This window comes from Cavia porcellus, unplaced genomic scaffold (assembly GCF_034190915.1).
Source record: "Cavia porcellus strain 051 isolate PalLab524CR breed Dunkin Hartley unplaced genomic scaffold, mCavPor4.1 scaffold_24, whole genome shotgun sequence".
Taxonomy (NCBI): Eukaryota; Metazoa; Chordata; class Mammalia; order Rodentia; family Caviidae; genus Cavia; species Cavia porcellus.
Window position 1 is genome coordinate 26,670,377 of NW_026947507.1, and position 23,688 is coordinate 26,694,064.

Consider the following 23,688-nt stretch of genomic DNA (forward strand, 5'->3'; position numbering starts at 1 on the left):
TTTACTGTTTTTTATCTTTCTTTTTCCAGCTTGCTTCAGGTGATCACATCAGCTTTGCTGTATTTGTTCAAGAGTCTAGAAAATTCTCCTAAAGGGTGTGTTCACACACTGCATTTTCATTGGTCTCCCAAATCAAGGAAAGTCTTTCTTATTGTAGGGCATTGATGGTTCACACAGAAACAAAATCTATTTCAAGACAATATCTTATCAATTCACCACACATAGTTTAATTAATTGCTGATTAAAAAATAGGTGCAAATCCAAGATCATACATTTTTAGCTATAGATTCTTTTGGCTTGAAGTAATTTTAAAGATATGAGAGAAAATATGATTGTATAGTTCTGTTATAATATTAACAGCATAGACTAATTCTAAATCTTGATGTGTCTACAGAAGTACTCCTCCAAATTCTTCCTTCTCTTAACCTCTTGATTTTAGTTTGATTTAGTAGTCATCCATATCACCAGCGCAGATGGTAAGCAACGCTTTCTTATAATGTCCTGAAGCAAAATTCTGAAAAGAAAGAAAAATATAATCTATTTGAAATGAAATCTCATGAAACATCTAAAGAAATGATATAATTCTTCTGAGTTGCAGTTTGGAAGACTCATGGGCCATTAGCCTTCGTGAATCTTTTACTTTTTTTTTTTTTTTAAGTATAGAGATAATAAAACCCAACAAAACAAAATAGGACAAAACCAATCAAAACAAAGCAGTGAAATTGCTATAGAATTCCAGAGCAAGATAATAAGAAAACAACAATGGCTACCATACAATATCTTATCTTCACAATAGTTGTCCATTCCATTAAATATAACAAAATCAAACCAAAACAAAGCAGAATAAAACCAATCAAAACAGAATATTGAATAAAGCAAAACAATCAGAACAAAACAAAACAATGAGAATGGTATTGGATTTCAAAGGCCAGATAGAAGAAAATCCTCACGTTGCTATTTTGCATAGTTATCCCCACCTATAGATGCTCAGACTGCCAGTGCTAGGCCTGCACACTCAACCAAACAATACAAGCATTCAGTTGCTTTGTACCTCAGTTGCTGTCCATGCTGGAGTGGGGTGGGGGTGGGAAGTCACTGATTTTCAGCCTGCATGAAGGTAGGCTCAGGAGAGGTGTTATCTGATTTCTCTCAGGAATCTTACAGCCATATGGTCTGTATGGCTCACCAGAAAGGATGGCTAGTCCATTTGTTGGTCAGCTCCTCTCAGAAGAGAAAAGTTAGATAGCACCTCCTGAGAATCGGCCATGCTGGGACTGGGAGGAGCTGACCAATAAGCCAAATAGACAGCCTTCCTGGTGAGCCTGCAGGCCATACAGGGACCAGGGAGAGAAAAGTCAGATAGAGCCCCCCACGAACTGGCCATGCTGAATCTTTTACTGTATAACCTATTATTTTCATAAAGCTAGATAAAATTATGGAAAAATAATACCACTGTTGTAGTGAACAGTAGGAGACAACTATAAAGTTGGTGGAATTACAGTCTCTATTTATAACCACAATAACTTGGATTAAAAGGAAATCTCAAATTTAGAAAGAAGTGTCTTGTTATTATTATAAACTAGTGTAGAGTATGGAAAGACAATTGGAAGACTTTTGGGAGAACATGGTGGATAGATAACAGCAGCTACAGAGGCTGTCTGAGATAGCCAGCTTAGATTCCAGGATTGGTGTGGTGTGGGGAGTCCTAAGCAGGGGGAGATATACTCTGCCGACCCAGGAAGGAACTAAGCTGAGAGAAACCAACTGGAAATGCAATCCTGGTGCTATGACTGGAACAGCTAAAGTCTTAGTGCTGAAGCTGGAACCTGCGCCTCTGGAAACTGTGGCTTGAATTTCCTGCCGCTGCTGCTGCATCTGAATTGGCACAGCAGGGATAGAGATGTGAAAGCTCTGAGAGTGGGAATCTGTGAATCAAATTGAGAGCAGAGCTGGTGGGGAGCCCTGCATCGACCTGCAGTGAGTGAGAGGAACGTGGACCCTTCCATAGATTAGGAGGCTCCAACAGAGGACATTCTGGGACCAGGCAGACTAGCCAGAACAGGTTGCTGCAGTGACTTCAGTCACATATTCCCTTCTCAAGTGGGATTGGTGGGGAACACTTGACCTGGGTGACGCCACGGACTAAGACCCAGTAAGCTAGCCCAAACCAGGTCCCTGAACCTGACAGTGCACCCTAATGCAGTGAAGCCTTCAGCAGGTTGACTGACCTCGAGGGGCAGGCCCAGCATACGCTGCCCAGGTCTGTGTCTCCCTAGTACACTGCAGTGGGTGGGAACACCTAGCCAATGTGACAAACAAACTGTAACCGACAAAGAAAGAAACTGAGCCTCTTATATACACTTGTATGGAAGGAACAAAAAGTATGGGAAGAGGGAGCAACGAGAAAGGGTCCTCAGTCCCCAATCCTGAGAACACTGATCCAGGAAAGGTAAATGCACATGAGAATGAGGATAGAAAACATGCAATATCAGGCATGGCACCAATGGACATAAAGTGAGATCTCCGGGACTTCATAGAGGAGTTCAAAAGTGAAATATTTAACCAAGTAAAGCAAGATAAAGCAGAATAGTTAAAGAAATGCTAAGCACCTCCTCCCCCCCCCAAAAAAAAAAAACCCCAGATGGTGGAATGGAAGAACAGAAAAAAAGGGGAGAATTGTTTGATGGAGAAAATAAAGAAAATGTAGAATACATGAAGCAGGTTCAAGGAGATTAACAGGAAACTAAAAACTCTAAATCTGGCATAACAGCTTGAAAGAAACTAAGGATAGATTATCTGAACTGAAGGACAGATTTGTAATGTGGGAGCAGGAAAGGAAAAACTTAAAAATAACAAGGAAACAAGCAGTAACAATACAAAGGCTAGAAGATGATAAGAGGATCTATAACTTGAGAATAAAGAATGTAAATGAAGAACCAGGGATATAAACAAATGAACTACAAAGGCTATTTGTTGGGAGCCGCAGCCCCGAGCCCGGTCGCCTTACTTGGCGGACGTGAGGCCTGTAGGAAAGAGCAAAGCCTGAGTTAGATTACCCCTCCCATCGAGCACGTTAGTTTCCTGCTTACCGCGTAAACAACCCGCTCAATAATATGTTAGCCAATCAGCTTGCCTTGCTTACTTTAATATGATTGGACACTGTATCCGTATATATACTGGTGCCACCCCTGGGGGGAAGTAGAAGCCCGGAAGGAGCCGCGGAGAGCGGACCGGTAGAGGCTTCGGAGCGAAGCACGGAAGGAGCCGCGGGGAGCGGACCAGAGGAGGCTTCGGCTGGGAGCGATCCCAGGGCAGGCTATACGGAGAGAAAATAAAAGAAAAGGTTGTCCACTGCCAGACTTTGTCGTGTGTCCTTCCTGCCGGCCGGGAGCGACATCGACAGCTATTCACAGAAATAATCAAGGAGAACCTCTCTAATATGGAAAAAGGTAAAGATACTCAGATTTATGAGGCATACAGGACCCCAGCCACCTACAATCCCACAGAACTACACCCAGGCATATAATAATCAAAATTCCAGAAATCCAGTATAAGAACAGAATATTAAAAGCTGTCAGAGACCAGAAACAAATCACTTACAAGGGAATACCCATCAGAATTACAGCAGACTTCTCAGCACAAACTATCAAATCACAAAGAGTGTGGGGCGAAATAATTCAAGCCATGAAAGACAATAACCTCCAGCCACGATTGATATATCTTGCACAACTGTCCCTAGAAATTAATGGAGAAACAAGGTGCTTCCAGGATAAAGAGGAACTAGGAGAATTTGCAACCACCAATTCAACTCTACAGAGAATACTGCAGGATATTCTAAAAAAGAAAAATACCAAGATTCCAGAAACAGTGGCAGAGGGGCCACAATGAATGGAGCAGAAAGCAAACTGAAGAAGACAAACTGACAACTAATGACAGAAAAAGAGTTCAATAGAAATGAGGCAGAGAAGGTTGGATGATATGAACAGCTATTTTGGAGAAAACAAGACATAATGATAGCTAGTGCTGATTTAACATCATCTTGTTGTGAAGTCCCATCAAGCTTTTGTTCTTTTGTCTCGATTGGTCTTAACATGTATCTTATTGGATTTTATTATATGTGATAATATAAACAAAAACTTTTATAGACAAGGAGATAATACAGAAACCATTGTTCATTTTCTATTAGTAGGTTCTAAATACCCTGTAATACTGTCATTCTCTTGAATGGTTTTACATTGTCTTGATAATGTTTGATGTTACAGTATACAAAGTTGTACTCAAAGATTTCAAGGAAAGAGACACTATGGTAACTACTTTCATATCGTGATATCTTGTGGTGAAATACTATGTTGCTTACATGGTTATGTTCTGACCTGTGCTATTTTGTTATTATGTCCTCTTTTATCTCAATCTCATTTTTTATTTTTATCTTTTTAATTAATTGAAAAAATAAATAAAAATAGCAGGATATATTATAGTAACCCACTTTGATTTCCTGTTAACTTGATTTGAAACCCTGTATTGCTCTCACCATCTTGTTTCGACTGATCTTACTCTATTCTGTTTTGCTTGATATTACCAAGTTTGAGAGTATAGGCAACAACTGTGAAGACAGTAAGATTCACTATGGTGCCCATTCTGGTGTGACTATTATCTTCTTTTGAAGTCCTGTGATGTCTCCAATGTTTTGGTTTTATTGGTTTTGTTCTTTACTTTTTTGTTCAATTTTATTATAACTGATGATATAGGCAATTATTTTCAAGATAGCAAGAGGCATATGGTAACCATTGTTGATTATCTTGTATTCTGTTTTTACATTATGTACTATATCCATTCTTTTGATTTGACTGACTCTGTTTTGTTATGTCACCTTTGGTTTTATTCTCTTCAAAAAAAAGTAATTAGAACTGTGGGAGTAATAAAACCCAGAATGTGTAATTGTCATTGTAAAAAAGAGAGGAAAAGAAAGTGCTCTAAAGGATATAACTGCATGCATATTTAAGCGTGTAAGATAACCATATTACTGAGTTTTTGCTGGATCATTGAACATAATTGTTTGTAGTCTCAGTGTTCAAATGTCCACTTCATATGTTTTAATTTTGTAACCTGAACAACTATTTCTAAGATGACAATATATAATCTATTAACTAGTGATTTCCTACTGTTTTTTTGAAATTCTGTATAACTTGTACCCTTTTTCTGTTTTTTTCTTTTTCTCCTTAAATAAAATAAAAAAAGACAATTGACAATGTGCCTCAAAAGCTTTAAACATATCTATACTCATTAATGTAGTAACTCTACCCAATACATTTTATGGAGGTACTATCATTTATTGATGAGTACAGAGATTTATGATACATATCTAATATATCTCATAATATATATTTATCAAATAGGTAGCTCATAATGGTATATATGACCATGAAAAGCTGAAATCAATGCTTAATAATGCATGATAGTTTTTATTTTACATTTTATATAGTAGGATGCCATTATTCAATAAAATATTCCTTTAAATTCACAAACTATCAAGATATATTTATAAAAAAAGTCAAAAGCACCTGGTCTGGTTTACTCAGGCTATTATAGCAAACTGACCCTAGTAGAACCTACCACAAAATCTCATGACTGATTTACTTGGAGTAAAAAATTAGGGCAACTTTTGTTTTCTTTTTATGCTATTTCATAGTTTCTAAATTGCTCAAATGCCACCATCTTAAAAATCTTTGTAACTTTGAAAAAGAACTGATAACTTTTTCCATGGAACACCCTAAAATACACCCCTGGTTCTATATAGTTGCTGGATTTTTTAAAAATCCAGGACAACGTGTAGAAGTATCTGATCGACAATTGGCTTATTTATTCCTGAGTTATTGTTTCTTTACTCTCTAAAAGATGAAGGGAAAAGACTTGGCAGAGTTTTATAGAACCAGGAAGGTTAAGTTCCTCCACGTTAACAGTTGGTGGTAGTGGATGTAGCTTGCCTTCTGTGAAGAATATGGGAGTTAAACTATTAGAATCCTCTCCACACTAATGTGATCTTGCTATAAAGTATTTTTCTTGATCCTGATCATACATCCGTATTTTGATCTTAAAGCACAATTATAAGCAATAAATATTTTACACGATGACATCAACCATCTTGCCTAAAACAAAGAAAAAAACTCTTGTCATTGGGCTGATGGGACCTTCTCAGTTCGCACCTGCTGATGCATTGGAGGCTGTCTGAAGGAGTCGATCATGCTTGTCATGATACCTAAAATCCGAATTCTAAAACAAAGCTAGCTGGATTAAGGCTTCTCTCAGAATCTCAGAACGATAAGATGCAGGTCCAGTCACTCACACGGGAAAACTTACTTGGATATCGTGAAACAGGGACTTCCCGTATCTCTCTTTGTAGCGTTTCCTAATGGTCAGCAGATCGATTTCACTTCTGGCAATGAGAATCCTGATTACTGTTTTATTGTGGAAACCAAAGTCCTAAAAAACACAGGAAAGGGAGAAAAATGAGAAAACAATACTTTAAATCAGCCCGCCTGAACGCACTCCTTTTTCTGGGGTGACTTCCCCCCTGCAGTCCACAGGCCGCCGTGGAGTCTCTCTGTTGCTTCTGGTGAACTCGCACTCTCTTCTCGCTTGAATTCCAGGGTCCAGGCTTTGACCTTGGTCTTTATTATTTAATCCCAGCTTTCTTTTCCAGCCTCAACAACCTTCATGAAAGTTTACAGATCTGATCATGGGGTCATTCTAAGTAAACCTGAACTCAGGTACAGAGTATGTCTGAGTATGACAGCAATTACACTTTCATTATGTTTTGTAATCTTTATTGAAGAGTTATTAAAATGTGCTTAAAAATATTTGCGAGTTCAATGCAACTATTAGTTACAAAAGCAAGTGTGTGTGTGTGCGTGTGTGTGTGTGTGTGTGTGTGTGTGTGTGTGTGTGTTTCTAGCCTCAGAAAAGTTGCCTGAACAGGGGTAGCAAATATCTTGTCAAATGGCGCCATCTGCTGGCAATTCCTCAGAACTAATTTTGGACGTCAACTTTTTACAAGTAGGTCTAACAATTTTTTCTTCTTAATGCTAGGTGGTAAAACTAACGAGCTAGCCAAGTTTCCGATTTTAAACTGTAGATAATTTGGAGGAAAACATAATGAGTTTTTTTGTTATGGATGGTGAAAAAGTTCTTTGGCAAATATTTAACGTTCAAGGTTCTCATATCTAAAAATATTGTTTACTTATACACACGAACTATTTGTAAACTCACGTACTTTCTCGCAACACCCCAAGAATACGGTTTAAATTATCAGGATAAGTAATCCTGAGCTTGGGAATAGTTGGAATCAGGGTAACTGCAGTTATTTTCCCATGCTCTTCAAAAGTGAAGCTTTATTTTTTATTGTAGTGGTTGGTGCTTTGGAGAAAGAAACTGTTGGAATCATGTGATACCTTTACCTAATACGTTATTTCAAATAAATCAATTTTTATTGAAATCCACCTTTTCTCCTTGGAAATAAAATAAAGACAGAGAATTATAAGCCTCAATCATCCTCTGCTGTGTTGATGTTACATAAGCTTTTATGCAAAGTTAAAACATTTTTTTAAATTTCTGAGACAGGGTCTCATTATGTAAAGCAGGCTGTCCAGCTTACATATCCCAGACTGGCCTCAAAATCAAGGCAATCCTCCCACGTCAGCCTCCTGAGCGCTGGGATTGCAGGTGTGCACCAACAGACTTTATATTTAAAATAATATATTCTTGATTATTAGCATATTTCCTTGTATTCTGGCTACTTTCAAGAAGGTGGTTTGCAAAATTACTTTGAAGATAAAATACTCTGAGTATTAAAATTATTGAAATATTCAATAATTTCATTTAAATTTTCAAGGCTCTGGCATGTATAATGCCCTAATAAAGATATTTTCTTTTACAAAAATATTTCATGCACATTATGGGTAAAATGTAAATTATCTGTACAAGGTAAGTGTTTGTTTCTTTAAAAATGATTGCTGGAAAGGGTGTACAATTAAATATCACACTAAAGCATGAAAAATATTCTCAATTACAAAAATAGCTTAGAGTTTAGTGTTGTCTATTTCAGTACTTCTTGAAAAATAACACTTTGTCTAAAATAACCACTAACATTATTTTGTATTTTTAAACTTTAAAAATGTAGCGTTTGTTTTCTTCTTTTTTGCTGAGTGCAATATTTTGATATTTTTGATATTTTCTGCTTGAATCCACATGGCGTGTGCTTGCACACATATGCTATGAGAGCCTCAGGAAATACACAAAAGCATTTAGACTGGCCTGTTTTTGTAATTGCTAAGAGGTTTTAAAGGACATTAAGAAGACAGAATCAAGAGAATCATCTTCTTAGGTTTCTAAATTTGATAAAGAAAGCATAGATTAATTTTATTTGATGGCCTTACTTTTAGTGTATAACAATTTTTTTCTGTTGGGCGTTATTTTCTTTGAAATGTGTATATAAATATACAGATTCAAAAATGAGAGATAATCTTTAAGTAAATGAAGCAAAATCAGTTCTTTGAGAAAATAGACATGTTTTTTGAAGAAATTTTACAAGTTTGTGGGTTTTACTTACATGAATTGCAGTATACAGTTTGTAAGCAAAATAGGCTGGTTTGTCTCGAACACAGAGAACTAGGGGAAATCAGAGAGAAAAGAAACTTGAATGAGAAGATACAATAGATTTTCAGAATTTGGGAGATAGCAGAACACTTTATAAAAAATAGTATTCACATTATTGTTTCAGTACTTAGAAAAATGGTAATTCTATGGCCTATCAAAAAGTTAAAACTAAAATATTTTATGATTCATTTTTCATTTTATCTAGTCCCTATCTCTTAGAGCTCTGTTAGTTTCTTTGCATTATCTTATTTTCTTTATCTGAAGATTAAATAGTGCTTTGAGGAAACCTACATTAGCATCTGCTGCTTAATTATTATAGAACTTAATGTAACCAGATCACATAGGATTTGTTCCTCTTGCTAAATGCCATCCATTCAGATGATTTGTAAAACAGTTTCTCCTTAAAAGGCTTCAGATTTCTCATAGATTTCGATCAAACCTAAGTCTCCTAAGGATAAATCATCTAGATCAGTTTTAGATGTCAGCTAGTCAAAATCCACATGGCTTTGAATAGACTAGACCCTAGAGCTGGGCCAGCACCTTTCCTTGAGGTAAGACAGTTGTTGATTGCTGACATTCAATGGTGCTTGTATTGTAGCAGAAAAGGCCACCCCAGTCCTGCTCCCCTTCCTGCTGGCTTTTTTTTTTTCTTGTCTTAAACTTCAAGAGAGCAGAACCATTGATCAAACACTTGACCGAGATGAGATGAGCCCAGAACACAATGGACACCCCTAGATCATGTGGACTTCCTCACTCCCTTGCAGAGTGATGCTACAGAACAGACAGGTCTAGAGTCTAGCTGGGCCTTGTCTCAGATCACATGTAACATGCCAAACAAAGACTTGCAAGGGAAACTAGAAGAGGGAAAATGTAGCAGAAAATGCACCCCCAGCCAGCAGACTTTGGTTTCTTAGTTGCTCAGGTAATAGTTCCTTTTCAATCAAGTCGCTTCTGTCTCTTAGAAATGGCTGGTCACTGTGGGCCATAGCTGGTCACTCTGATGCACACTGCATAAAGTAGTCCCCAGACAATGACAAGGTGTTCTCCGTGCTTCCAGCTTGCCTAGCTCATATAAGTCCTGTGGGATCAGGGCCTGATAGTCTGGGAATGATCCTGATCAGTGACTTTCGATGTAGATAAATCTGCCTCCAAATTCTGAGTGTCCTTTCAGTGTTTCTGCTTACTGTTGCAATTTGAGTAAGTAAATATTACTCTATGAATGAGTAATATATGAGATGCAGTAATATCTAGGCAAAATAAGATAATCATAACAGTGAGTTCTTTGTATTTCAAGTGATTATTTAAGAGTGTCAGATCATGTGCTCATCTTTTTTTCATTTTTAGTACAAAGAGAAGTGAACCTGACAATCTCTTTTAAGTCAACACGAAAGGTAAGATCCTTGAGGAAGGAAATTTTGTTGTTTTGTTTTCATTATTTTGTAGTTCCATCTGTAGTATTTAAATTAATGACCACAATAGTTGTTGGGAGCCGCGGCCGACACCGGTCGCCTTACTTGGCGGACGTAGGGCCTGTGGGTGGGAGCGGAGCCTGAGCTAGATTGCCCCTCCCATCGAGTGAGTCAAGTTGGCGCCTGCTTCCTGCCCCCTGATTGCGCTGGCGACTTAAACAACCCGCTCTGTAAGATAGTCTGCCTAGCAACAACTGATGTTAGCCAATCAGCCCGCATCGCGCGCTTTGAACTGATTGGCCACTGTCACCCTATAAAAGTGAATGCCTCTCCCGCCACGAGACAGGAAGCACAGAGAGAGATAGAGAAAGTCCACCGGCGAGAAAGGGCTGGTGGCAGAGAGGAGGCCTCGCGGGGCCCACGCGGAGACAAATAAAGGCAAGGTTGCACACCGCCAGACTTTGTCGTGTGTCTTTCCTGCCGGCCGGGAGCGACCCCGACAAATAGTAAGTGCCCAATAAATGTTTATTGACTGACTAAATTAGCCAGGTAAGCTGTTTCTTGATACTTTTTATTTTTACTATTTCTTTTCTTATGCTTTTATTTTGTGGCAATAGTCTACAAGGGAAAATGAGGTATCTTGAGACTCAGATGAAAAGTTCTATTCATAACTTCGTTGCTACTCAGAGAATAAACATCCAAGAAGTCATCTGACCTCTTTAGGTACTGTTTGTAAAATGAAATTTTTTTAAATGTACTATATAGTCACAAAATTTTATTGAGAATTTATTGAGAATGTATCCACCTTATTTTTAGAAAAATGCAGGCATAAACTATTCACCTTACATACTATTTTAGGTGGTTCATAGAACCCATCAAACCATCTTAAACCCCAGAACTTCTTGACTGGGTAAACTACAAAAATTCTAATAGCTCTCAGCTCCCATGTGTGTATGTGTATGTATGCCATTGTAGGAAGGGAAAAAAATCACAGCTTTCATTTCTTCAAGGACCTAAGTGATTACTTATGCATACCTGCTGTGGGGATATTCTACTACAATGGCTCCACATTTATATCCCTGAAGTGCATGATCCCACGCCACAGTGCCTTACAAGGCAAAGCATGAATAGATCCTTGGTAGGTTTTATAAATAACTACCAAGTATTTCTCTCTGTGGGGAGATCTTTTCTCACGTAGGGAGGAGGGAGGTGTGCCTCCCTCACAGTATCAGGCAGAAAGTGCAAGTAACAATGTGGTATCTCTTTAATGATACGATTTACTCTTAGAGACAAATTTATTAATGGTAGTGACAACAACAATAAAAGCAAAATAAAACCACCTCCCAAACAAAAAACCGAGAATTCTCTTCCTAGTCTGAAAGTTGAACTAGCTATTAGCAAAGGTTGCCAGCTCATGAAAGCCACCAGATGGCCAATGTAATGCATTTTATCAGAAGCTGGTATACTTTTCTTCCATAGTTTGCAACCCACTCTGAATACAGAGGAGAACGACTCCATTCAGAGCACTGATGGCGTGATGGCAGATCTGCCTCACACCACGGTTGGTACTTACCAATGGCGACCAGCAGCTCCTGAAAGTACCCGTCATAGCAGTCATTGATGGCATCAACCAGGTCTTGTCCAGAAATATTTTGAAATTGCTGGAAAACTTCAATGAATTGATGTCAATCAAAGGACATTTGTAAATAGTACAAACTTAAGATACAAATATCAATTAGATTGTTATATGTAGCAAAGAGCGTTTAAAATAATCAAAAATACTGCTATTATTTGTATTGCTGTATCTGTTCTTTTAAACAAATTCAAAAGACAAACACTCCAGGTTAGCAAAGGTGGCATAAATCTTGGATTTCGAGGACCTGCTGTTTTATAGCAAATTAGAAGCAAGGTGTCTTATTATTATGGTAATTATTATCATCATCTCTAATTGATTAGGGTAGGCCATCTTTTAAAATCTTTTATAGAATTTTGCATTTTATATTTAAGAATATTTTAATAAGGGAAACAGTTACAGTGCTTTGGAGACAGTCAAACCAAGCACATCCTATATAAATGTTTTTCTAAAGCCAATATGACTCTACTGATACCATATAAATCAGGTTGGTAAGAATGACCATGACTCATTATGGTCTGATTCAATAAAGCTCTCTAGACACTATTCAAGACACAGAAAATCTACCTAATAGCAAATAGCTAATATGTCCCTGAAACAGTGATTTTTTTCAAACTTTCAGTATTTTAAATTTATACAACTCAATTACTAGAAAAATAAAACCATAGAACAAACTTTATTCTTTAGTAATGCCATTCAATGAGGACAGTCTTTTAGAACATAATTCAATCTGAGTGTTTTGGAGATAACTGACTTTCCTTGGTTTCTGTGTTATATTTTCTTTTTTTTTTCTCTAATTAACTAATTGCTTTTTGCTATCTGCTATCTGCTAACTTTCAGTAGAGTAGCTGAAAATTACCCAGCCAGAGCTGCTGGTAGCTCTTGTTGCACAGGATCATCTGTAGCATGGTCTTGTGTTCACCCGTCTTCCGCTGGCAGGCTTCCCACAGGACCTAGAACAGTGGGGATCCAGGAAGGAGTGTCAGAATCATTCCGGTCACTTGAACCAAAGTCCTGACAGTCAGTAGGAAGTGGATTCCACTTACCATTGCATCCTGGGCAGCCATAGCAGGGTCACTGTATCCTTCCTGCCTGCTTCCCTGCAAAACAAACATATGTTTCCTCATGGGTAGTCTTGATAACCTACATTAAATTATTGGAACAAAAATCTCAGAACCACTAAACACTCTGATCATTTTTGAGAGACTTTAATCGTTATTTGGAATAAGAGTTTCCATTTCTTGAATATATTATATGGAGTTTTCTGTTATGGGGCTTATCTTACTTCTTTTTCTTTACAACAGTGTTGATCTTTGAAATGCATTTTTGTATGTTATGACTTGTGTCTAGATGTCCCCCACTCCCAGAGACTCATTCAGGAGTAGGTAGGGCTTTTCAGAGGAGGCTGGAACCAGAGTTGAGATGCTGGGATTAAATGTGTAATGCTGCCATTAAGGGTGTGTGATTGCTAAATTAGTGTACTGACTAGTTTGGCATAGTGATGGCTGTGGATAACAGGAAGGTCTTCCTTGGGTATGAGTGCTACTGATAGAATATAAAAGGGAGGAAAGAATGTGTCTTTTGTTGCTCGCTGCTTTTGCAGCTTTCTGTTTGCCATGAACTATTTTTTCTCCTCCTCTGCCATGCTGCCCTGCCTTGAAGCCAGCTGATTATGGACTGAAATGTCTCCAATTGTGAGCTACAATCAACTTTTCCTCCTTTAACTGTGGGTGTCAGCACAGAGAAACATAACTAAGACAAGGTGCTTTCTACCTTTCCAGTTTTCTATGCAGTATCTTCTCCCTTGTCAGACTAAACACCCCCTGCCTGGAAGTGGGTAGAATTCAACACTGTTAGAAAGAAAAGGCAAAGAGAAAAAGTGTCTGACTCAGAAGTTAGGATTTATTTATGCAATGGCAAAATAATAGAGAACTCCAGATTTTGTGGATTAGAATATTTTGAAAATCTGTTCTAACTCTGCGTATTTACCACATAAAGAACAGGCATAGCCTAGGCAACCATTTCAGGCAAAGGGAAGGAGCGTTCACCAGTGCAAGACTCAACTGAGCCCTGAGAATTATTTGAGTACGACAAGAAAGACAGCGGGCAAGTATGTGATGAGAGTTTATTTTGTTTCTCCTTTTGAGTCAAAGTATGGAAGGGAGAACTTTTTTGAAGTTATTCTCAGAGAACACGGAGGCTACCCTAGCTTCTGCTCCTTTTCTTGTCTAGGACTCTGAAACTGACTACACCGCTGTCATTGCAGTGAGATTCCACAATGCAGCAGAGAGATGTCTTGAATTAAACACTCTTGATTTACTGTGTTCTCAATCCAAAGTAGGCAAATGAGTCCCTGATATTTTTCACACGCTTCTGATCAAGGAACTTGCACTTTGCTTGAAAAACTGGTGGGGAAGCTTGCCAGATGGACCTGTTTATAATCAAGGCATGGAGAGAGGAGCTCAGTAGTCAAGAGGAGGCTAGCGCCATTGGCTAGAACTGTGTAGGAGACATAATTAGATTTTCCGGGATTGCTCACCTCTGGTGAAGAGAAGGGAGACTGAGTCACCATGAAGAGTGACTTGGCTCTAAGTGGAGACAGATAGCATTGCACATCATGGCAGCTAACACTGGAATGTTTGTACCCTGGATTTCTTATGTATTATGTACCACTTTCCTAAAGGCAAGACATCACATGAACCACACATAATTCTGTACAACAAATGCCCTTTTGAATAGAAAGGGAGTGACCAGAACATTGACTACTGAGTACTTAATAAAAGAATAAAACTTAACAAAAGTATAAAATTGAACATGTTCACAGTTCAAAGTATTGTATGGACTAAATTGGCTACTTTCACATTAAATATTAGGTATTTTCTTTTGTTTCTAACCAATAGCTGGAGGCATTTGAGAAAGTTCAACTTATTCACAGAAACACATAAACTACATTTTCTTGGCAGTAAATTTGTAGTCCTGGAAATTTTTTTGTGTGTTTAATCAAAACTCAGAATTTGCATATCACCTGAAGATGAACAGCTGGTGGTAAATAGAAATGATCTGGGCAGACACATTCATTCTGCTTCATTTCTTTCACCAATTCTTATTTCAAAGCTGTGTGTTTTATACGACATGGGTATTTTACATTTATGCAGACAAGTATTAGAAGGCTATATTTTAAAAAAATGGAAGTGGTTTTATTAGAGGTAGATTATGTTCGTTGTTTTATCTTTAAATCATGAAAATGTTGAGATACAGAAGGCCTGGGGCTCATCGGGTCCCTCCCTTCTTTATTTGAGGATATAAAAAGAAATGGATCTAGGGCTATGAAGTGCATCGCTCAGGGTTTAATTGCAAGAGAGGAATAATTATGGGACTGCAGGGGCTGTGTCAGCTGTGAAATCTGATTACCATACTTGAACTCATTCTTTTCACATGATCTCCTCTGGCCTCTTTTCAAATTCTCTTTAAAGGTTTTACTTCCAGGGATATTCTCTCTCTCTCTCTCTCTCTCTCTCTCTCTCTCTCTCTCTCTCTCTCTCTCTCTGTTTCTTTATGTTTCATTGTAAATTTCTCAGTCCTGTGAAATTATTTCACTTCTTTTCAATGTCTTCATTTTTGGAAGGTCCCTTTTTGGTGGGCTGTACAGGTTGCCAGTTTGTCTATGTTTACAGCTCCTTCCTTCTCCTGATAATATTCTCTATTTATGTGGCTCTAAATTCTTTCATATTGTCCTGACACCTATATTTATACCTGTAGCTAAAATCTATAGCCTGAATTTCAAAGGAATATATTCCAGTTACCAGCTCAGTAGCACCACATGATTCTCTTGTATACTGTATATGGATTCTAGCAGGTTGAAAAATCCAACTCCGGGTCTCCCTCTATTTCAGTAACATCCTACATACTGTTCTCCACATCTTAAGCTTTTCACTATTGTACGCTGGTTTTCTCAGTCTGAGAAACTCAGAGTCACTTTTGATTCTTTTTCTTTTCATTCCTTATATCTAATTCCTCCAGAAATAGCTCATGTTCAAAACACAGCCAGAATCTGGGAGTTTTTTGCCATACTGATGCTCTTCTGGGCCGGGGTGATCATCTCATTTTAGCTTTGTTGCTAACAAAGCTCCTTAACAGGCTTCTGTCTCTCCTCAGCTCCCTGCAATCTTTTCTCAATACAGCATTTGCTGTGAATATTTTTAAACCATAGCATTACTTCATCCTTTTGCTCAAAACTCAGTAAAATCATAGCTTTCCCTTATTTCATTCAAATAAAAGCCAAGGTCTTTACACATGCTATAGAGCTAGACGTAATCTCATCACTTGTTATGTCTTTGACCCCATCTAAGCATCTACTTACCAAGTACATTTCCTTTGCTTACTCAGACAACACCGGCTGGCCTCTTTGCTATTACAGATGTTCATTAGCTATTTTTTTGCCTTAGACTTTTTCTCTAGCTATAAATTTTGCTGGGCATATATTAGTCCATCTATTCATTTGTGGATTTACTGTTTTCTTCATATCTTTGCTCAAATCTCAGGGAGACCTGCTCTGACCAAACTACATAAAACTGCAATACTCTGCTGGGTCATCAATTCCTATCTCCTATACTCTACTCATTGATATTTTTATCGACTTCTAAAATTCTCTTTAATGTACCTGTTTATTAGGGTTATGTTTAATTGTTCATATCATCTTGTTAGATATAAATTTCATAAGGCCTGAGATCTTTGTTTCTTTTTTCCACTGGTAATTTGTAATTGTCTAAAATCATGCTTGGCATTTTAGTTTTGGAAAAGAGAAAAATAACTTCTAGGTAGCAGATTTTGAAGATCAGAGTTAGTAGATGGGGAAGACTTTCTTGGTCACTGATACTTTCTTAGTGATCTGTTAGAGATCTAACTGTATAGCTAAGTAATTTGCTGTCAGCCTATTGCCAAGAGAAGACCTGTGGGATGATGTGTCGATGAACAAGTTTCCTTAGTTATATAAAGAGAAAAGGGAGAGCAGCAAGGTGTCTAAAGTTGATGCCAATGCCAAATAAATGGCATAAGTGAGTACAGGATTTGAACAACATCAACATTTGAAGAAATTATGAGAACTAAAATTTGGTTGAAAACATTTGATTCAATAAACACAGCACAGACCATAACTGAAAATTGTTGGTGAGTTAGGGAACGTGTCCTCAGCAGAGTCCTGAAGGCTAAGGGAGGACTAGCAATCGGTTGGGTAGTCTCTACTCTTTCTCTCCGGGAAACATTTATTATCCTAGTGTAATTTTCATATATTGATTAATTAATCTCCAATGCTTACTTTTTCATTATTTGACAGATAGTCAGATCTTCTGTAAATCTGTTACCAAAAAAAAAAAAAAAGCATGCAGGAAGTGTTTTGAGCCAGCTTAATAACTGGCATACGTTTCAAGAATAACAGGTTCCATCTCAGTTTGTTTTCTTATTAGAAACAGTTTTGTCAGAAAACTGTTTTGATTAAGTAAAGGATCTCCCCTCCCAGAAAATATGACTATGATTTTCAACACTTTCTATTTCTTTAACACCTTTTAAAGCTTCTTTGGATTCCTTCAAACTTCCTTAACTCACAAAAAAGGGTGTGTCTGAGTTTTAATGATGTTAATAAGATGCAAATCACAAATCACCTTTGATTGTGAACTTAAAGATGGACAAGGAATCAATGAATGTATGTATCATGAAGCAATTGAAAACAGAATGAATTTATATCTCTTAATTCATACAGCAAAACCCTGAATCCCAGAAAGACTGAATGATGAATTTGAGGACATAAAACTGCCCTACACAGAACCAAAAGAAGAGAAAATTGTCTCTCTCAGATATATGAGAACATACGGAATCCAGCAGCGGGTGGGAGAGATTTGGTTACACAGGAGTCCCCAACAGTTATCTGATTGGAATTTATCAGTTCAAAATTTCCCAATTCTTTAACAAGAAATTCCATTTTTAGTAAGATATCTAGACAGACACTTGGAATGTTGTACATTACAGACAGTGAATAAGAGAAGTGATTGATGTTTCCAGATCCCTAATTTTCTTTATGCTATTTTTTTAATCTTTTAAATTCACTGCTTGAAAATCAGGAGATCAAATCAAACATTCATAAATGTGAAAGTCAGCAGTCAATTAAAATAAGAACTTTTGAAACCTATTTAGAAATAGGTTTACTTAAAACCTATTTACTTAAAACCTATTTAGAAACCTAAGAGAAACTTTTGAAATATTTAGAAATCTGATCAAGAGAGACCAATAGGCAGTCTGAAAATATCAGGAAACTTCTGACTTTCAGAAATACCTTTAAATGAGATTAGGTGGTCATTTATAAGCTTGTTACCTTTGTATCCTGGGATAGCCTATGAATTATATATTATTGCATTCTAGTCTGTTTTACATTTTAAGGAGTAAGCATGATGCAACTTTAAAAGAATGTAATATCAAAGTAAATTTTATAAGCAGACAATATTGCCGCAGAAAATGCCACTCTTCCCCTTAGCCAGTATACTTCAGTTGCCAGGTGATAGTTCCTGTTGCTTCTGTCTCGTAGGAACCGCTGGTCACTGTGAAGCATAGCTGGGTACTATGATGAATATTGTAAGAACCAATCAAAGACAGCCAAGTGCTCTACCTCTGTACTTCCCCTCGAACCCTATAGAAACCTCCCTCCCTGGGTCTTTGAAGGCTGACATTTTGAGGAACAATTGATTCCTGGTCAGTGCCAGTCCTATGCTAAACAAATCTGCCTCCAAATCCTGGGAGTCATTTCAGTATTTCTGCTTGTTATTGCAGTATTGATGGAAAGAAACAGGTAGAATTAAAAAATAGAAAACCAAGAAAAATTAATTAAATTTAAATGATTTTAAATGGAAAAATTAAAATTAAACCTTAAACACAAAACAGAAATTACAATAAAAAACTAAGATAAATTTACATGATTTTCCTTGATTTCTGAAAAATTGAAGTCTTAATTCATTCTTACTTTTTGATATTCTATATGTTGAATGGACAACATTATTAGATTTCAAAACTGTACCAATTATAAGCATGCACATGCATACGTACACACAGACACACACACAAGCACAAACATCCACATGTACACATACACTCCTTATGTTACAAGTCTATTAACCAGACTTAAGAAGTAGTGTTTTATCCTGTAAATTCATAATGCAAATTAAGTGCAACTCAGCTATAAAAATAAATTGTCCCATGTTATTTTAAATTATTTGGGACTACACAGATAAAACTGTCTTATACACAAATATACATACTTTAAGTAATAAGCATCGCATTTAATTTCAGAAATAAGCTGCAATTATGAATACGATTACTTGTTTATTACATCAAAAGGCACTGTTTTTTTTTTTTTTTTTTTTTTTTTGTCTTTTTTATTGGTACCAGGGATCGAACTCACGACTGCCTGCTTGCAAGGCAGGTGCTTATGCTGCTGAGCTAAATCCCCAGCCCCTGAAGGCACTGTTTATAGTTTTTTCCTCATTATTTATTTTTTCTATAGTCTGTTTATTATAGAGTGAGTTTGAAGTCAGCTATCTGGGTAAGCAAGACACAAAGATTTGACAGAGGAGAAAACAGAGCAGAGATGTAGTCTTGATGCAAAGAGATTAATCCTGGAAGAGAACTGTTTTCCTGCTAAAGAATTAAAAGTTTTTCAATGAAATAAATTTCTAGTTGGATATTTTCAGAAAGTTTATTTGATATTTTAATGCAGCTCATGGATTTATAATGGCACAATGGGCTTTACTAGAAGCAGAACGTGTCAAGAGGAACATATGAGTGGAAACTGTTGTTTCAATTTATACTCTAAAAGTAAAAAGAAAATTCCCTTTCTACACTGAATGTTTTAAATTTATGCAATGTAAAATTTAGAAGAAGTACAATGGTTATATTGTCAAGTGAGATTATCTTAAAATATTGTTAAAGGTACTTTTCCTACAAATGACTTAAACTTCTATTGCAAATTAAAATCTTATTCCCATGGTAAATCACCCCAAGTTTCAATTTAGACTCTGACAAACCACACTTCCTTCTTTGCAGGGCTGTAGTCTTAGCTATTGAAATTCTCAGAATAAGACCTAATTGGGATTGGAGATAGGAGGAATTTTATGAACTTTGTACCAAACCAAGAAAATCCAAAAGAAACTAAACCAAAGCCAAACACAGAAAAGTGTAAGTATTGATTTTTAAAATGAAATTTAATGTTTCAAATTTAGTTAAAAGGTCAATAAATTTGCTTTGTGATTTTGCTATTTTTAAACTGACAATTTGAAGGAATGCAAGTAACCCAAGTACCAGAGTCAGCATGGGGCAGTTAATGTATCTCCTTCTTGGTAACTTTACGAAACTTCTGTATTCTTAATTCAAAACTCACAATAGCTTGAGTGTACATCAACACACACACACAAAGGATATAAAATAATCAGCATCTGAGTAGCCTGGCAATAAACTGAATTATTAGTTTATGTCCTAATCTAGCATGTATATTTATGCATTCTTTAATTTGATCGTATAAACTAAGTGTTAAATACAATATGAAGCATATATTGCAATAAGTATACATTAAAGGAAACATTTGTGTTTGGACATCTTAATCTACCTCAAATGAGACTGATAGCAGAGTACAATAAAGAACAAAATGGAAATGAAATAGTACTTCACACTTGCAAATTACTATTGTTTTAAGGGATTCCTTAAGCATAAATAGCCATTTTCTCTAGAGGTCAACACCTGTAATCTCATCACTTGGGAGGGTGAGGCAGGAAGATCACCAGGAGTTCAAGGCCAGCCTGGACTATATAGTGAGACCCTATCTCAAACAAACAAAAAAACAAATAAACAAAACAAACAAAGCCCTAAATAAAAAAACCAACAATAGCCATTTTCTTATTTTGACTATTTCTGTATCCATATAGTTCTCCACAAGAAATAACTTTTCTTCATTACACAAGATTGAACCCAGGGCCTGCACACTAAATTACATCTCCAGCCCTCTTTAATTTTTCATTTTGAAACAAGGTCTTGATAAGCTGTTATATTGCTCAGGGTGGCCTGAAACTTGCCATCATCCTCCAGTGTTAGCTTCTCAGAGAGCAGGGATTACAGGCAAGAACTGCTATATCTGCCAGAAATAATTTTGTTTCTTCGAACTTACGACCTCAAGCTTGCCAGGCAGGCACTGTGCCACCAAGATATATATCCCTGGCCCAAGAAATAATTCTTAACATTAACTTTTCATGTGTGAAATCATAAAGATACTTCAGAAAAAGAGACTGATCTCATTTTGATCTCTCTTATAGAAAATAACAACAAAGTAGATTTCTCTAGTTAAAGATTTGAAAACTTGAAATTTTGGGGTAAAGTGTGGGTCAGCATATGGTTACAAGTTTATTTTTCTAAATATTATTGGGAAATATAGTTTCCCAATGTAACTGTTTCCTTGTTTCTTTTCATTCTCTAATCTGAGCCAGAATATCGTGAACTCATTCTAAAAAGTCTGCTAGAAGATGACTAGTAAGAGAAGTAAGTTTGTACTATGAAGCGGGAAATACTTCTCTTGTTTAGGGAAATCGGTCTCCTGGGAAGATGAATAAGCAAACACACACTCATCCTGTTTGGTTAGACAGAATGGAAATTACTCTAAAAGCTTGGAAGAGAGAAGTTCTCATGGAATGGATGCCTTTACAGAGTGAGTCCCTTGAGAGGTCTGGATAAGAAATGATTATTTAATTTGATACCAGAAATTTTGAAACTAGCTTATTTGGTTCTTATGTAAATGTAAACTACATGTTTTGAGTATACTTCTTGCCAGAAAGAAAGAAGAAGAAATAAAAGATCAGAATGTAACCACCTGTTTGGCCCTTCCTCAGTGCAGAGGCTAATTATTCATAGCATTAATTATACAGAGATTTGATTTATTCTGATTAAAGTAGCACATTCTTTCTCTTCCTGTAATCTTTTGTTTCTTCTTTGTTATTTACATTATTGACATCATCATTCTACAAATAAGACCAAAGCCAAGAAGCAACTTTCATATATTGGTCTTTTAAAAGATCATTTGAAATGGTAACATGAAAAGGATCTATACATCTATAGATACAATAGATGAAAATGCAAAGATATTTTCTTACTTAGATGTACTTTTAAGAAAGAACAAACAGCAATTTGAGTTTTTTTGACTGTTTATGCTTACTATACTTTTGGAAATTCCTTTGTGCCTATTACAGTCATCCTTAGACTTTTCTTTCTAATAGGCTTTTTCATCTTTGTAACCTTCTGGGGGTCACTTAACATTTTTAGTGTAGTATTCAGTTCTCTTTACAAGTCTGAGGTACTATAGTAACCAATTGAAAAACTGGTTTCAACTTTTTTGAAGAAAAACAGACTGACCATATTTTGTAGTCATCTTTGATTTTAAGCAGGGATATTTGAAGTTCAGCAAGTAAAATCTGAGCAAAAATTACATGCAGCACAACAAAGTATTGATAACAAGTCCTGCAAATAACTCTCCATTGTCTCTCTGCTTTGCAAATTATCTGTTTCACTTTTTGCAGGAGAGGTGTTCTCTGATCAGTAACACGTGCTCTGCTCTTCATGTGAGCTTGAGAAACGGCATTTATCTTATTTTCTAGCCTCGTATTACAAGAAAGATTGGGTCGTAAATAATTGGTTTCTAAGCATAGATAAAAGAGAAGAGGGAGAAAGTTTAGAAATTTGGTGTTTTTGAGAGTTAGAAGAGGAAACTACTTGCAGAAGAGAAGCAATGTGACCTGCAACCTGCAAAGGCTTTGGAAAACGAGGGTTTGTACAACTCAGTCTCGCAGAAGTACTTGGCTGGTTTTATTGTCTGAAAGAGATTTTCAGCAATTGTCTTTAAGCTGTGAAAAGAAAAAGAAAAGAGTGTGTACAGATATAGAGAAAACTATTTTAAGAAAAATACAGCTGAAAGGAAATAAGATACTAATTTTTTCTAGGTCTAAGGATGCTCATTTTCAATAAACTCACAAACCCAGGTGAAGGCTAAGTGGACTATTTAAGCTATAAAAAAAACCCAAAAGGCAGGTAAATTTGCCAAAATTGAGCTGTGAAAGAGGAAGGAGCATCAGGAAGGACAAACATCACAGCATACTACAGATAAAGACAGAACGGCTAAAAGGCAAAGACAGTTTGTCACTTGCAGACACAGAAATGCTTAGATTAAAACAGTCCAAGAAATCATAAAAACAATTGGCAATGCAGTATTTCAGAGAAAAGAAAGAAATAATACATAATAGTTAGCTTATGTTTTTACGTGGTGATTCTAAATGCTCACCTCAGTCTGGGTCCCTGTGTTCCAGTGGGGCTTAAACATATGTTTTCTTCTATTTTTGGGACCAGGATCAACTTGGTCAGGTCAAACTTAAAGACCTGTGCTTGCCAGGCATTGCTGTGCCACTGAGCTATGTCCCCGGCCTGTTAGACATGATTATTGCTCAGGTCTCCTGCAGGTCTTTCTCTGTCCCAGACATCACTCTACCACATTCATCGCCAGTAAAAGAGCTTTCATTTATTCTTCTGTCTTTTAGGGCAGAGAAATCTTTTCTTGATTCCATATTCTCATGTCTAATTGCTACCTGTGAATTTTAGTAGAATTTTTTGCTGAATAGTATGCTCTTAATTGGAGGTGGAAAGGAAAGTTTTGCGGGTTTAGAAACACATGTTTTATTTCAAACACACACACATGCACACACACATACACACACACACACGCACGCACGCACGCACACACACACACACACATAGCACAACAAATTACTGGCTTTTAAGACCTTTTTCCAGCTGTGGTCCTTTAGATTCTCTAATTGTTAAGAGCTAAACATTAACTCTTTTTGCTTTCCTAGATGCCTTTGCTAGAGGATGATAGGCATATTTGAGAATCTGCATAATACAAAAGATAATTATACATTTAAA

The 23,688-nt window shown here is 36.7% G+C and overlaps 1 protein-coding gene across 4 annotated transcripts in view; it reads right to left on the reverse strand.

The window, feature by feature from the left end:
- Positions 1–204: 204 nt before the first annotated feature.
- Anxa10 (annexin A10) overlaps positions 205–23,688 on the reverse strand; it is a 478,482-nt gene continuing 454,998 nt past the window's right edge. For 3 of the 4 annotated variants that reach the window (XM_063234787.1, XM_063234786.1, XM_063234788.1), the window contains 7 exons: positions 12,741–12,794; positions 12,554–12,647; positions 11,635–11,730; positions 8,606–8,664; positions 6,358–6,480; positions 3,143–3,316; positions 205–514 (listed from right to left, as the gene is read on the reverse strand). In XM_063234787.1, coding sequence (XP_063090857.1) covers positions 446–514; positions 3,143–3,316; positions 6,358–6,480; positions 8,606–8,664; positions 11,635–11,730; positions 12,554–12,647; positions 12,741–12,794 — 669 coding nt within the window. In that variant the 3' untranslated portion in view covers positions 205–445. The remainder of the gene's footprint in view (positions 515–3,142; positions 3,317–6,357; positions 6,481–8,605; positions 8,665–11,634; positions 11,731–12,553; positions 12,648–12,740; positions 12,795–23,688) is intronic. The other variant, XM_063234789.1, reaches the window with a different exon arrangement.